The sequence below is a fragment of the Crocodylus porosus genome, unplaced genomic scaffold (genome assembly GCF_001723895.1).
Source record: "Crocodylus porosus isolate Cpor-Errol unplaced genomic scaffold, CroPor_comp1, whole genome shotgun sequence".
NCBI classification, from domain to species: Eukaryota; Metazoa; Chordata; order Crocodylia; family Crocodylidae; genus Crocodylus; species Crocodylus porosus.
This window is the reverse complement of record NW_017728886.1, coordinates 161,815,243-161,830,438: the sequence shown is the minus strand read 5'-3', so window position 1 is coordinate 161,830,438 and position 15,196 is coordinate 161,815,243. Positions and strand designations below refer to the sequence as shown.

General features: G+C 44.0%; 1 protein-coding gene across 5 annotated transcripts in view; it reads left to right on the top strand.

The window, feature by feature from the left end:
- Positions 1-15,196, top strand: part of KIAA0319 (KIAA0319 ortholog) — a 105,306-nt gene that overhangs the window by 60,378 nt on the left and 29,732 nt on the right. For all 5 annotated transcript variants that reach the window (XR_002102819.1, XM_019544320.1, XM_019544311.1 and 2 more), the window contains 4 exons: positions 5,120-5,252; positions 9,511-9,739; positions 12,072-12,195; positions 14,392-14,524. Coding sequence is in view for 4 of the 5 variants with exons in the window: in XM_019544320.1 (XP_019399865.1) it covers positions 5,120-5,252; positions 9,511-9,739; positions 12,072-12,195; positions 14,392-14,524 (619 nt within the window). In the remaining variant the exon portion in view is untranslated. The remainder of the gene's footprint in view (positions 1-5,119; positions 5,253-9,510; positions 9,740-12,071; positions 12,196-14,391; positions 14,525-15,196) is intronic.

Genomic DNA, 15,196 nt, shown 5'->3' with positions numbered 1-15,196 from the left:
GCATGTTGTCAAGTGCCTCAATGAATCAGGGTCTTTATGATTTAAATAAGTTGCGTGGAGAGACCTACAATGTGTTGCTAAACAAAGTTTGTCAGAGAATACTCATGAATGTTTACTTCTGTTCCCTTTTTGTGTCTCATCTGAAGCTTAATTAATTGAACTGCATGTACCCAAGTGTAGGATGAGACTAGGGAGATGAAATGCATCCCTCCAACTTTGGGCCAGAGCGTAGGACTCTGGTGTATTTATTCCATGGCTTCCCTGCCCACAGTAGCCAAGTGGAGGCCACTAGATCTACCCAAATGCTAATTTTCTGGCCTCTCCAGGCTGCCTACAGAGCCCGTCTCCCCTTGTGGGTCTATTGCTGACAAAATGAGCTACGGCCACTCACCCCTGCTAGGGTGAAACAGAGACCGTCAGTGAAGCAGAGTAGGCAATTGAGAGCATAACCCAGGGCCACACTGTGGCTCTGTCTTAGGAGAGTTCACTCAAATCTGCTTGAGGCCACTCTGAAGTCATCTAGACTGTCAAATCGCTGATTCCTGGTATCGCCCCTTCTTCCCTCCCCCCATCCACTATGGGAGCAAGTAGGTAAGGTTTATTTGTTGACAGTAGACCTAGAATTGGGATGTAAGCTGTAAGGATCTGGCATCCCAGTTTTTCCCAGAGACTCTGTTGTCATCCTTTGTATCAGTCTTTGTCAGTGGTGTGTACAATTTTGGCTGCCCTGTGGGCCAAATGAATGGTTTGGAGCAGATCTGCAGGCTAGATTGGTCCCCATTCAGCCCCTTCATGCCAGTATTGGGTCCTGGGGTCCCTCATTGCCTCCAGCTGCCTGGTGCTCAATCCTGGCTAGGTGGGGGTGGCACAGGTCCCCAGGGCTTGATCCCAGCATGAGGGTGTTGGGTGAAGGCAGCACAGATCCCTGGAGCCTGATCCTAATATGCAGGGGGCTGGGTGAAGGTAGTGCGGGGCCCCAGAGCTTGATACCAGCCAGACAGAGGCAGCACAGAGCTCTGTGCTGCCCTGCCCAGCTCATAACAGGTTCCAGGTTCTCCCTCCCCACCATCCAACACCCAGGAAAAAGCTAATTTCCTTAATGATTACTTTGCATCGGTTTTTCACCAGCCCAAGGGAATCACCCTGCCTGACAGAACACAGGATTATGAGGGTATGGGTGACCACATGCCTACATTTGGCAAAGACCTCGTGAGGGAACACCTTGAGAGGCTGGACATCCCTAAGTCAGCAGGCCCTTATGAAATGCATCCAAGAGTGCTAAAATAATTGGCTGACATCATAGCATGACAGATGGCAAGGATATTTGAGAACTTGTGGCACTTGGGAGAGGTTCCTGAAGATTGGAAGAAAGCCCATTGTGGTGCCTATCTTCAAGGAAGGAAGGAAGAACCAGGGGATTGTAGGCCAATCAGTTTTACCTCAATCCCTGGAAAGAGCATGGAAAGAATTATTAAAGAATCCATCAACAATAGGTTAACAGAAGGTGTCATTTGGAGAGAGAGCCAACATGGCTTCATTATGGGTAGATTGTGCCTGACTAACCTCATCTCCTTCTATGACCAGGTGATAAGTGGCATCTCCCCAACCAGCCACAGTTTTAGTCTCCCACCTGCCCCTGGGCATGCTGCCTGCTTCTCTCTCCTGCTATGTCTTGTTAAATAATTAGGGTCTTAATTAGGCAGGAGGCTGCCCTTTGAATACCCTGTTCTCCTGGGCCTATGTATGCAGCTCTGACCACCATTGTATTGAATCCGAAGCCTTGCAGATGGCCTGCTGTTCAATTGCCAGCTCAAGGCCGGGCCCAACTAGACAGTTGTGTCTCTCTCACGCTGCCATGTTACAGGCCACATTCATACTACCCATCTCTCACTGGGGCCTCTTACACTCCACCAGGTGTCACCTTGTCCCTTGCATACCACCCCCTTGGGCCACACTCATCCTGTCCTACTCCATGAGATCCTTGGGCTTAGCTCTCCTTTCTTTGGTCAGCACTGGTGCAGTCTCTCTGGCATCTCCCATTACCCCACTGTGCATTGACTGAGTGATTGCTCAACTTTGAACCAACTTTAGCTCTGGCCCTGCATCAAAACATAATGCCCCTTCCTTGGGCCCCTACTCCTGCCACTCACTCCTGGGGCCTTTCCTCAGCCTCCAGTCCACCTTTGGCCTCAGGTATCTGAAGGCTTACCTGGACCTCACTCACCCCCTTGCTCTCAGGGCCTTGCCACTCTTGTACAGGCAGATAGGTGTCTCTCTGCACCCCACTCTGCACCTCTGCCTCCTCTGAGGCATGTACTCTGCCCCCTATGCTGGGGCTTGGGGTCGAGCACCCCTGCAGGCTCAGGTGCCCCTCATTGGGATGCCTGGCCCAGCACTCTCACTCTCCAGGGTATCGCACCCCGCATGGGCTCAGGTGGGCACAGCCGTGCCTGGCCCCACTACCCACTCTGGGGTCTCACACCCTACATGGGATCAGTTGCCACCCCTGGGTGTGCCTGGCCCTCTACTGCCTCCGATGATAAATAAACCACCTGAAGGTGGGGGCTGGGGTTAAGGCACCCCTCCTCGCCTTTCACCAGGGTGGTAAATAGCCTGGCATTTCTGGGGGACTGTCTTGCCAGGAACAGCTCCACCAGGCCACTTATCCCTGGCAGGATGCAGTTTTAGATCATGCCCAGGACCAAGAGCCTCCTAGCCATCCCCATAAGCTCTTGCCCTTACCTCCTACTGTCGCCGGAGTAGCAGCTCCACCAGGAGATGTTGTTTCCTCCGTGCCAGGCAGCAGACTGCTGCCTCCAGCTCTGCTGGCCTGAGTCTTAAAATGCCTGCTCATCAGAGCTGGGGCCACACCTGCAGGTTGCCTCTTCATGTTTTTAAAGTGACAGACACCAAAGGAGCTCTGCCACAACACATCACCTGGACAGGGGAGGAGAGGCTAATGTAATGTCATATACTTGGATTTCAAAAAAGCCTTTGATTTGGTCTCCCATGATGTTCTCAGGACAAAATTGGGGAACTGTGGCCTCAACGACCTTATGATCTGTTGGCTGGGGAACTGACTCCATGGTTGGACCTGGAGAGTGATGGTCGATGGAACCGAGTCAACCTGGCACATGGTGACCAGTGGCATCCCTCAGGGTTCAGTACTTGGATCGGTACTCTTTAACATATTCATAAATGACCTGGATTCAGGTGTCAGAAGCAGACTGGCTAAGTTTGCAGATGACATCAAATTATGGGGAAGCACGGTCATATTAGAGGATAGGCTGGGGATTCAGGCTGACTTGGACAGGCTCACAATGTGGGTGGATCAAAACCTGATGACTTTCAACATGGAGAAATGCAAGGTGCTCCACCTTGGGAGAGAGCCCACATCATACCTATAGGCTCGGCAATGCTACATTCACTAGTGCTATGAATGAAAGAGACTTGGGGGTCATGGCTGACCACAAGATGAACATGAGCCACCAATGCGATGCCCTTTGGCATGGGGCTAGACCCAATGATCTTGTGAGGTCCCTTCCAGCCCTAATGTCTATGAAGTCTATAAAATCTGGTTGGGATCAGGCTCCAGGGGCTCCACACTGCCTTTGCTCAACCCCTGCACACTGGGACTGAGCCCCCTGCCACTCTGTGCACCCAACTTAGCATTCAGGGCTAGAGCTCACAGGGCTCCCCACGGGATCCATGGGAAGCCCTGTGGGCCACATTACATGGCTGCAGGAGCTGGATCTGGCCCTCAGCATGGGGGTTGAGCACCCCTGGTGTATACATAGAGCCTGCATAGGAATCTCTCCATGTCCTACTGGGGGTGCTGATTCTTCTTGCACAACCACTCTTCTGGCTGCTCCTTCTATTCACAGCTTCAGGGAGGGTAAAAGCTTTCTGAAGACTTGTTTTTCTCTTTGTCCTGTATTGGACCTGTGCTGAACACTTTCACTCATTCTCACACAATCTGTTAGTTCTTTTGAGCCCTGGTTGTGCACATGTTTAACATACTTAGCTGTATGGTGCTTCACAAACAGGTCCAAGGAAGTGATTCTCCCCCCCTATGCAGCACTAGTCAGACTGCAGCTGGAGTATTGTGTCCAGTTTCTGGATGCCACAGTTCAAGTGAGTTGTGGACAACCTGGAGAAGGTCCAGAGAAGAGCCACTCGCCTGATTGGAGGTCTGCAGGGAAGGCCATACAAGGAAAGGCTAAGGGACCTTAACCTCTTGAGCTTCTCCAAGAGAAGGCTGAGAGGGGACCTTGTGGTGGCGTACAAATTCATAAGGGAAGAGCAATGTGAAGTAGGCAACGATCTGTTCACCAGGGCATCCCCTGGATCAACAAGGAAGAATGGCCATAAGCTACTAGAGAGAAGGTTTAGGTTGGACATTAGGAAAAAGTTCTTCACGGTTAGGGTTGCCAGAATCTGGAATGGGCTCCCAAGACAGGTGGTGCTTGCCCCATCCTTGCGGGTCTTCAAGAAGAGACTGGACAGGCACCTGGCTGGGATCACATGACCCCAGGGTTGGTGTTTCTTTTCTTGCCTGCCATGGGCAGGGTGTCAGACTAGATGGCCCACTGAGGTCCCTTCTGAGTCTATGAATCTATGTACAGAAGTAGTCCCACTGAACTCAGAAAAGCTAATGGAGCTATGCAAACTTCCTAAAGTTATGCAATGCATTCCTGTTTTGCAAAGCTGAGAAATAAATATACAACTGCCTTGAGAAATGGAGTGAGATTACTCATAGTTTCTTTGGGATTTCAGAGGCATTTTATGTCCCTGGGTGGGTTTTTTTTAAACTGAATAAGCAAGCTAAATACACATCCTTCTGCATTTTAAATAGAGTCTATTCGAATAGATATGTTGCCATTTTTAAAAACAAGTCAACATTTAACATACACAAGCACATTTATATCTTACTTTAAGTGTTTTACTCAGATCCTGTGGCTTTAACTGCTAGTAAAGAGACCACTTTGTATATTTTTATATGTGCGCAAACATGTTTGAAAAGATAAATATAGAAAACTAATTAAACACTGAGTATTATGTGCCTTTTATATTACTACTGTTAATTCATGATACTGGTATTTTTCTTTACCAAATATAGAAAGCAGAGATGATACTAAGATTGTGAGTTATCACTGGGAGGAAATTAAAGGTCCATTGCGGGAACAGAAAGCATCTGCTGACATACCTGTTCTACACTTGTCTAACCTTGTTCCTGGCAACTACACTTTCAGGTAAGTGAATTGTTTCCCTTCCACCCCCATGTTGTGCACATCCTGATTTCTGTTAGAAGCTTATTGCTTTCTACTGTATGATCATATTTGACTCCTTGGAGCGTTGTGTCTATCTTCTGCAAATTATTTTCCTTCCCGTAGTTTGGTGAAAAAGCCTTACAAAGAGGTTAATTAAGAAACATTTAAACTGATTTCACAGGATGGATGTGTTGTATCATGCCTGTGTTGCAGGATACTATTATACAGAATGACACAGCAGAAAACTCCACAAAGATACGTTATGTTTATAGCTAGGGAGAGAACTCATTTTTTTTTTTTTCAAGATTTTTTGACCTGCAATTTGGCAAGTGCCCCTCAGTAACTCTATGTAGACAATTCTGCTTTAGGAGGAACTGTAGACAGAACAGGATTGGAAGAGTGATCATTGCAAAGCAGTCTGGTATGTCAGTTCTTCAAGAATCATTAATTTCTTCAATAAAAGCTTTTTCATTGTTACCATTCATCTTCCATTCTGGCCTGCTAAAGCTGGAACCATTCCAGATGTCTATACATGCAGCAGAAAAAAATGCTGTTATAATGTTGGGTATTCATTATGATAGATTTTCCATTTTCTGGAGAGTTTAGCTTAGGATCTTATCCTTTTGTAGGCAGAAGAACCACTGACTTCAATTGGCAATTTGCCTACAGATTCATAAAATCAATACAAACATCAGATTGTACATCAACATATCATCAAGGATTTGGAATCTATAGAGAACTTGCATGTATATACAAACAAAGTGATACTTTGTGCAAGCTTTATGTGCCAATACAGTACCCATTTATATATAGGTCCAAATTCTGTTCTCAGTAATACAGGTGTAAATATCTGATTTTGCTGGTGGTACTTCATATTTACACTGGTGGCAGCGGTGGAAATTGACCTGTTGTCCAGATTTATGATCATCATGCTACTAGAATACATGCTAAGCAAAAGAACTCAAAATTCTCTCCAATTAGAAATGAATTAAGTTTCCAAGAAATCCGCATGTGGTCTTAAAGTGACCTGTCTAAGGCCATGGGCATGCATGAATTTGAAGCGCTTCAAATTCTTCTCGAGTTTGGAGTGCTGCAAATTTGAAATGCTTTCAGGCTGTGGACAGGTGTGCAGCCCCTTGTTGCAACCTGAAACCTGCTGGACTGATTCAGAATCACTAATGGCATGAATCAGTGTGCTCACAGCCAGGGGTTGTTTATTCCTGTTGCTCCACTCCCTCACGTGGCTTGAGGAGGAGCTGGGTAGATGGCCAGTGAGTGCTTCTTTGTGCAGTTTTATGGTTCCAGAGGTGGAGAGTCATTCAGTAAATGTTCTCTCCAGTCCCAGGTACCAGAGATTGCTGAGGACAGTGGCATGCTCCTGGCCCCACCCCCCACAAACCAGAACTAAAATACACTGGAAATACCAGACCCTGGGGCTGGAAAAAAAAGATTATGTGCATGACACTTGAGCTCTGGAGATTGCTATGGACAGCTGAGCTCACAGGAGAGTACTCTTTGGCTGTCTATCCTGTGGGGGCAGGGAGGAGGGAGAGTGGAGCACTATGGGATGCTGGGGGACTGAGCAGCATAAATAAAGTACATTAAATATTAGTGTACAGATGGTTCAAGAAGTGCTGCCAAGAGGTTCCTCAGTTTTTTGAGGATCATTTTTTAAGTGCTCAAAGTGAACAGGGAACTCTAATCCCAGAATATTAGAACTAGGGGGCATCCACTAAAATTAGTGGGAAACAAGAGTGAAAACTAACAAGAGAGAGTACTTTTTTACATGCATGTGGTTAACTTGTGGAACTCATGTCTACAGGAGGTTGTAGAGGCAGATAGTATAGACAGGTTCAAAAATGGACTGGACAAATTCATGGACAGTAAATCTGTTTAATAGCTATTACAACAGTTGGAGATGCTTCCTCTGGCATCTCTAAACCAGTAATTCTCAACCAGGGTGCCAGGCCCTGGGGTGCTGTGAGATCCTTTGAAGAGTGCTGCTGGAAGTGTGAGGAGATAAGCAAATAAGGGAAGGCTCAGGCTCCATGTGGGAGGAGACAAGCAGATAGGGACATGCACAGGCTTTCCTTGCCTCGCCATTCCCCCACCCCCACTGCCTGGCTTCTGCAAGGTCAGCACTGTAATAAATCAGCTCTTGAAATAGGATGCATCTCAATTCACAAAAGTTATGGATGGGTACATTGATCCTAAAATGGTTGAGAACCACTGCTCCAGATGAACGGTTATAGATGCCAAGGAGGGTAATAGATAGGGGATAGATTACTCTGGTTATTATAATATTATAATAACTATCAGTTATTGGGGCCTGAGGGCCACATGGGGAGTTTTGGCCTAGTAGGCATCACTGCCCCCTGCCCCTACAACAACTTGCCAAAACTCCCTTCGGGGCTGTGTATAGGTGGGGAGTAGCGCTCAGGAGTGGGAGGCTGAGGATGGGATCACGTGACCCTGCCCTTTAGGTATGGGAGGGTTGTGTGTATGTGTGTGGAGGGGAGGCTGCCTGGACACTAGATCCTGGGATCCTGCTGTGGTGGGGGTCTGGGGGGCAAGGGGCACATGCACCAGAGCTCCTCCAGGCAGTGTGGTCTGTGCTACCCCTGTGTCACTCCACATGGGGCTGAACCCTGCTCCCAGAGTGGCTGCAGCTGGCTGAGTTCTGCTCTGTGCTCCCCACCTCCAGCAGCAGCTCCTCCTCTGACTCCTGCTGCACCATGCTGTGCTGATCCTGGGGCTCTGGCTTCAGCTCCTGGATGCCATTCACTGGAAGGAAGGCACCTGAGATCTGAAGCCAGAGCCCTGTGAGCTGGGGTGGGAGCTGCCTGGCTGAAACTGCTCACTGGGTGCAGCAGAGGCAAGATCAGAAGCAGGAGCTGCTGCTGGAGGTAGGAGGTGCAGAATCAGGAACAGCCCCACCAGAAGCTGCACCCTGGCTGGGGCCTGGGCTAGCAGGAGCCTGGCACAGGCTGCCTTAGCACGAGCAGGTAGGGCATGACCCCATGCAGAGGTCTGCAGGGGCAGCAGGGGGCTAGATCCAGTTACCTGGCAGGTGAGATCCGGCCCAGGGGTTGTATTTTGCCCACCCCTGTTCTAGAAATAACTGGTTCAATGCTCTCTGAAAGCATCCACTGCTGCTACTGTCAGAATACTAGGCTAGATGGCTCATTGGTCTAACCCAGTATAGCAATTCTTATGTTTCTCTGGTTGTGAATGTCTGTATGTTTTGGTTTTTTTTGGAGTGCTTCAAAGGCATTTGGAACATTTCAAATGGTCTAGGGCCTCAGGTCACAAAAATAAACCACATCAGAATAAAGAATAGAACCCTTCAGTTCTTTGCATTTATTGCAAAAGTATCCTTCCCTTATTGCTAAAATTAGTGGGCTCTCAAAATGGGCTCCTAACTCTTGCTCAGTTTGGTATATTAGTCACAATAAAACTGAGCTAAGGGTATTTTCAGATGTCACAGTGAGAAGCACAGTATAAATGCCATACCTCAGATATCCTTTATTTGTAGTAATACTTATCTCAGCATTAACTGTTTTTCAATTCTGTGATTTTTAAAGCAATGATATAATGGAACACTACATGGTTTTGGTTTTGTGACTTGGCTTCCAGTGACATCATCCACACAAATTTGGGATGATGATGCCCTGGTAAAATCAATTCAGTGTTTCATTAAGAAAAAAAAATCCAAGCAACTCCAAACATACATTGTTGTTTAGTTGCTCTGGCTTGTATTAGAAATAATTTTTTATGCTTCTTAATGTTTTTATTTAGTTGTTAGCGGGAGTGAGTTCACTGCAGCCAGTCAGTTATATGATTGAGGTCTTACTGGGTAAGTTTTGTTAGGAATTTGGTATGTTGGGGTGAAATCTCTGTTGAACTCATTGGCAATTTGCCATTGACCTCAGTGGGAATGGAATTTCTCTTGTCATCCTAAATATGCGCATTTCAAACTACAAATGCATTTGTAGTGTAATGTAATACAATATTTGAAAAAACAATTTTCTCTTCCTCTTCCCTACTAACACCTGCAGTCAGGTGTCTCTTATTCCTTTTCAGCATGTGGTAATACTCTGATTCAGGGTTATCAGGAAAGGGTTCCTTTGTCTTTTTAGGTGTTTGGGCTTTTTTCATCCTCCAGTTTCCAAGAGAAGCACACAGGAGAACTTTATTCTTTGTTTAGATCCAGATTAATGGATACCCTTCTCTGCTGTAGGCTAACTGTAATTGATTCAGATGGAGCAGCTAACTCTACTATTGCATTACTGATGGTCAACAAGCCAGTGGATTACCCACCCATTGCCAATGCGGGACCGAATCAGGCAATAACTTTGCCTCAAAACTTCATCACGCTAAATGGAAACCAGAGCAATGATGATCATGAAATTGTCAGCTATGAGTGGACACTTAGTCCCAAAAGTAAAGGCAAGGTTGTAGCAATGCAGGTAAGCTTACTTCTTTTTTGATCTTTTATTGCTAGTTGAGGGAATAAATGTGTAGAAATTACCACCACATACACCAGCAGTTATGTAGAGATTACTGTTACCCTCTTGATTTCACGTGATGCTTCCAGTTCTCTCTTTAAATTTCATTTCCTTTTCGCCCATATTTGATTTCTGTGATCACTTATGATGTGATTTTCTACTGAGTTCAACAGGAAGACTAGTTTACAATTTCTGTCCCTGGAAACTGGAGTCACAAAAGTAGGTACCAGTCTTATTCCTTTTGACCTCAGCATTTAGCCAGTGTTCAGTGTCTTGTTGCCTGTGCTAGGAAGAGAAACTGAGGATGGAGTCAGGAGTTTGTGTGTTTATTTTTTAAGATCTTGTTTGCTCACAAGGAATGGACAGAGTCCTGCTTCCTTGAGCACAGAAGGAATCCAACAAGTGGACTTTCCCTGCTTTCTGTTGCAAGCCTTTTTCCTGGCAGCAGTCTATCCAAAAAAGCTCTCTTCTTCCTGTCCCTCAGCTCCATGTTATTAGTATTTCTCTTGCAGTCTCCGTCTGCCACGTGTATATACAGCACTAGCAAAAAATGTCCAGCCCCTTGCATTTATACTGGACAAAACCTCTCAACCACATACCTTATGTTTCCTTTACATTGGCGGTTATACCTTTCTTTCAGAAAGGAACAATAGTGCTTCTTCTATTTATTTTGAATGAAAGGTGGGCATCATACCTACCAGCTTCTGTGAGGCTTTACTCTAATGTCTTTCATATTCAGTAACATTTTTGTTATGTTAAAGTTAGGCCAGTTTGCTTTTTTTTTTGCGATGGTTGTCTGTCTCTTTTTTTCTTCAAAGTTAAGAACCTGATTTTGTATAACCTATCCATTATTCTTGGTTCTCTGCAGGGCCCATAGTTAATCCCTGGTCACCTGAACCACAGAACCCATTTTAGTAGGCTCCAGAGGGAACTTGTATGTTAAAGGTGGATGTTTTAGGGATTTCCTACAGACAATTTTTGCATAATTATGTCTATAGTGGTTTCTAAGGCACTATAGTTACATTAGTGCAATCTGCTAGTACAGTTGACTCTCTTACGCTTATATCAATACAATGTATTCCTATACTTGTTCTCCTTTTTTCTTTACACACTTCAGCTTTAGCTCAGAGTGTTACTTCAGTCCAAAGCAACTCCCTTGCATGAATGGGTCACTGATCTAAGATGCCCAAAGGGTTAATCACGTATTGAATACTGAAATGCGAAGGCATTTTACAGATTATTTTTGAGACTGGGGAATAATTTTTATTGCTATAAAGCTGAGGATATCAGGACTGCAGTTTTGACCAATGGCAGTTGCTTGAATTAAAAGTTAGCTCTGGTGAATAATTAATAATATAAGTTATATTTATAGTTTTCATTAACGTTTATTTAAAGACATAGAAGGACATTATGGTGTAACACAATCAATAGGTATTATGACGACAACTTGTTAACATGACGACCCATAAGTAAGCAGTAATGTGCCCTCTTACACATTTACATTTAAATATCAAGTAATTCTATAAATGTGTGGAATGAGCTTTAGTAGAACATTTGAAGAACATTTTCTTCTAGGATTAAATCATGATCCCTCTGCAGTCAATAACAAACCATCTATGAACATGAGTAGGACCAGGATTTTGGTCTTTATGTATATTTTAAAAGTTTTCTTTTTTGAGATTTTTGGTAGGAGATAATGCATAATTAACAGTAGAATGTTGTTATTCTTATATAAGAATATAAATCCCATACACATTTGTGAGAAGCAAGTACAGTCTGGTCTATCTTTGTATTTAATGACATTTTAATTCATAAAAATTGTTCTTTTTACACGAGTATAACATTGAAATAAACTTTCAGTGTTTAAAAAGACTCATCTGCAAGGAAGTGTTTACAAGTTTTAGTAAAGCGGATCATAATTTCATCTGTTAGTAACGAATGTAAACATTTCTTGCTTCACAAGACATTATGGGTCATTGTTGTTCAACATAATGCAGCAATTATACTAAAATAAAAAATGAAGATTTACTGATTGCAGGTGAAATATTGTTGACTCTTAGTATAAGAGAGGTAGAGAGCTGTATACTAAATGTGCCTGGGCATTGGGTTTTAAATGTATTCTTTTCCTTTAAACCAACATGAGCCATTTGCTAAGATAGTATCTTTGAATTTAAACTGTAAATTGGTTACTCTGCCAAGTTGTGGTATGCAGCCCATCTTGTATGTGTTTGTAACCTAGCTTCATCTCCTAGCATTCTCTTTCTTACCCTTCTTCCCCCCTCTTACTGTGTAGGGAGTGCGAACTCCATTCCTTCAGTTATCTGCAATGCAGGAAGGAGATTATACATTTCAGCTGACAGTTACAGACTCGGTTAAACAACGGTCCACTGCTGAGGTCACAGTGATTGTACAGCCTGGTAAGTAGCCTGTAAAAGGTCCGACTTCCTCAGTGATAAACTGAAATTAGGATAATTACAGCAGCTCTTGAATGTCTTGCCCTTGAATCCTCTGGTTGGCAGGCAGAGCACCCAGCAGTTGCCATATCAAGGGCTTTTTCTTTAAAGGGGAATTACAAAATGAAACACAGATCTATGTGGTGAATGCTTCTACTAACCAGCTTTTGTGAAGATCTATTGTAACTTGCATTATAAGCTATGCTGTGCTCAAGTTCCTGCATGGCCTGCATATTGATATAATCTAGCACATAAATTGGGACTTAATAAACTTCAGTTTCTTCTTGCTCTGCCATTCATTCATCTTCCAGGATTCTTTAGTAATTTGTATTCTAGGACCACAGCCTAAGCTTGCCAAACAGGTAAATAAATTGCATTATTAGTTTTCAAAGACCTTTGCTTTTCAAACTTTCTGAAGATGAAAGGGCATCCCAACTACACTAGATCTCAGATTTTCAGGCTGATTGCCTTTGCATAGTGTATTTTCTGTTTTTTGATTCTCTTGGTAGCATTGTGCTCTGTCCACATGAAAAAACTTCTATTAATACTGGCAGTGCTGTGTCCAGCAAGGTAAATAGGGTAAGCTTTCTTTCCTTTGTCCCTGAGTGCATGGTCCTATGCCATACTTTGCATTGTGCAATGAAGCTTAATTCTGGATGTGTACTATAGAAATAAAGAACACAAATGACAAACACAGCCAGTCTCTATGCCTTTGAAGGTGGTGACAGTGTGGCATTATAAATATTATGCTAAGTAAACCTGGTCCAAGGGCAAATTAGAATTCTGGAAAATGGTTACACAATGACCTTGACCTTGCTGTCAGAACAAGGATAGAGAAAGTAGAATAATAGAGAAGATGTTGCCTTACTAAATCTTCAGCTGTATTTAAATTGACACAACTCCATTGACTTCAGTGGAGTTATACCAGTTGACACTAGTTAAGGATCTGAGTCAAGGTTCCTCCTTTTAAGACAAAAGGCACATTCATCCTGGTGGAAGTCAATGGAATACACTGAAGTTAGAAAAAACAAAACAAAAAACCAACATTTGTGTGGCAGAACAGTTTTAAATGACCAGTCTGTGTGCTGCAAAAACTCTTGGAAGTGTGACTGTGCTGTGAAACACAATGGTGAAAAATAAACTTATGTGAGACAGATCTCCCTGCATCAGTGATTCTCACCTTATTTAGACTAAAGGCACCTCTCATAATATGCCAGCTCTTAGTTTTTACACATTTCTTGACTATGGAAAAATAATAGAGCAATTCTTCTGTTGCAAAGAACTCAGGAAGACCATGACCGAACAGAATGGTTTTTGATGCACTAGATCCTTATTTGAAATCTCTGGGTGCATCCCCGTGAGCACACATGTGCAGGGGCATGTATTTCCTATGGGACAAATAGCAGCACCACATACTCATGCTGGCCCCAGCAGCCTTACCTGAGGGCAGCATGGGCACTGAGCCAGCCACTTGGAGCCTGGTTGGCAGCCAAAACTGTGGCTCTGGCCAGCCAGGTTCTAGTTTCTAGTGACACATGCTGCTGCCATGTGTGCCATGCTACTTTTTTTTTTTTTTTTGAGCAGCGTGGTGTTTTTTGTGTTTTGTTTTGTTTTTTTTGACACCAAGGTCTCCAGTGTTTGTTGTTGTTTTTTTTTTAAAAAAACCCCCCCACTGTGCTGCAAGTTAGCAGTGGGGCACAAGGGTGCACATGTGCCACATGTAGTTTGTGGCACCTCAAACAGCTTTGAGGCACTGCAAACCACACACGCATGCTTGTGGGAACATGCCTCCTGGGTTTATCTTGTGAATCAAATGTAGGTGCTAATATTCTGTAGCATTGTGTGGCAGCCTTAAAAGGATCTTGCAGCACCCCAGAATCACTGCTGTACACCCCACTCTATGTATCCATCTATATTAGTGCAAGAGAACCTGGCTTGTTTGCCTGTTTCTGCAGAAGTACCTATTCCCATCCTGATGCCCCACATTCTGCTTGGTGATTCATGCTTTCAGCATCATTTGAAGAACTATGAGCAGCTGGTAATTAAGTTCTGTTTTCATTAAAAATTCTGTTTTTCATTAAAAAGTGTCCCAGTGACTGGTAATCCTCATTACTGATTGCTGAAGAAAAAAATACAATGTATTAAATGTTGTTTTTGCAGAAAATAATAGTCCTCCAATAGCTGTAGTTGGTCCAGATAAGGAATTGACATTTCCGGTAGAAGGCACTACATTGGATGGAAGCAAAAGCAGTGATGACCAAGGCATTATCTTCTATCACTGGGAAAATATTAGGTATGTGGAGAAGGCAGTCAGTGAAAATGGGATTAGAACAATTGCTTATTTGTTGTTCTTGCAGCTTTAAATGTAAGGACAATGCAAGAATGAGAATCGTTTTAGCATTCCTGCTCCTCTGGTGGAGAATGGCATGGACGTCGTTTATGACTGTGATGCAAACAGAGTGGGGTGTGTGAAAAGTATTTAAATAAAGCAAGTTAATCCACCCACAATGGTGACTGGAGGCCTTTCTGAGTAATTACAAATCTGAGTAATTTCATGCACCTGTAGAACATTGCTTTTTGTACATGGCCACATGGTTCTGATAGTAAGTTTCCCCTTCCCATCCAAGTGAAATTTGAGAATGAAAGTGTTGGATTTCCTGGATGCCATACTGTACTGTTGTATCCATGAGCCATTCTATTAAGCCTGATTTTTCAGTGGGTCTGTTGTGGTCCATAGGAATTTTTAGATTCAGCTTTGAAAGCCTGTGAGATTTCAGCCACATCTTGTAATGAGTCATGTAAAAGCAAATTACCATAAGGAAGGATTGTAAGAAAATGGCAAAATGACCCATGTCCTGCTGCCTCTGCCTGGTTTGTCCCGCTCCAGAGCTGCTGCTTGGCCACAGAGGATGTTACAAAGGGCTGCAGCTTGCTGCACCCCTTGCGCAGCCCTGAGATGCCCCCA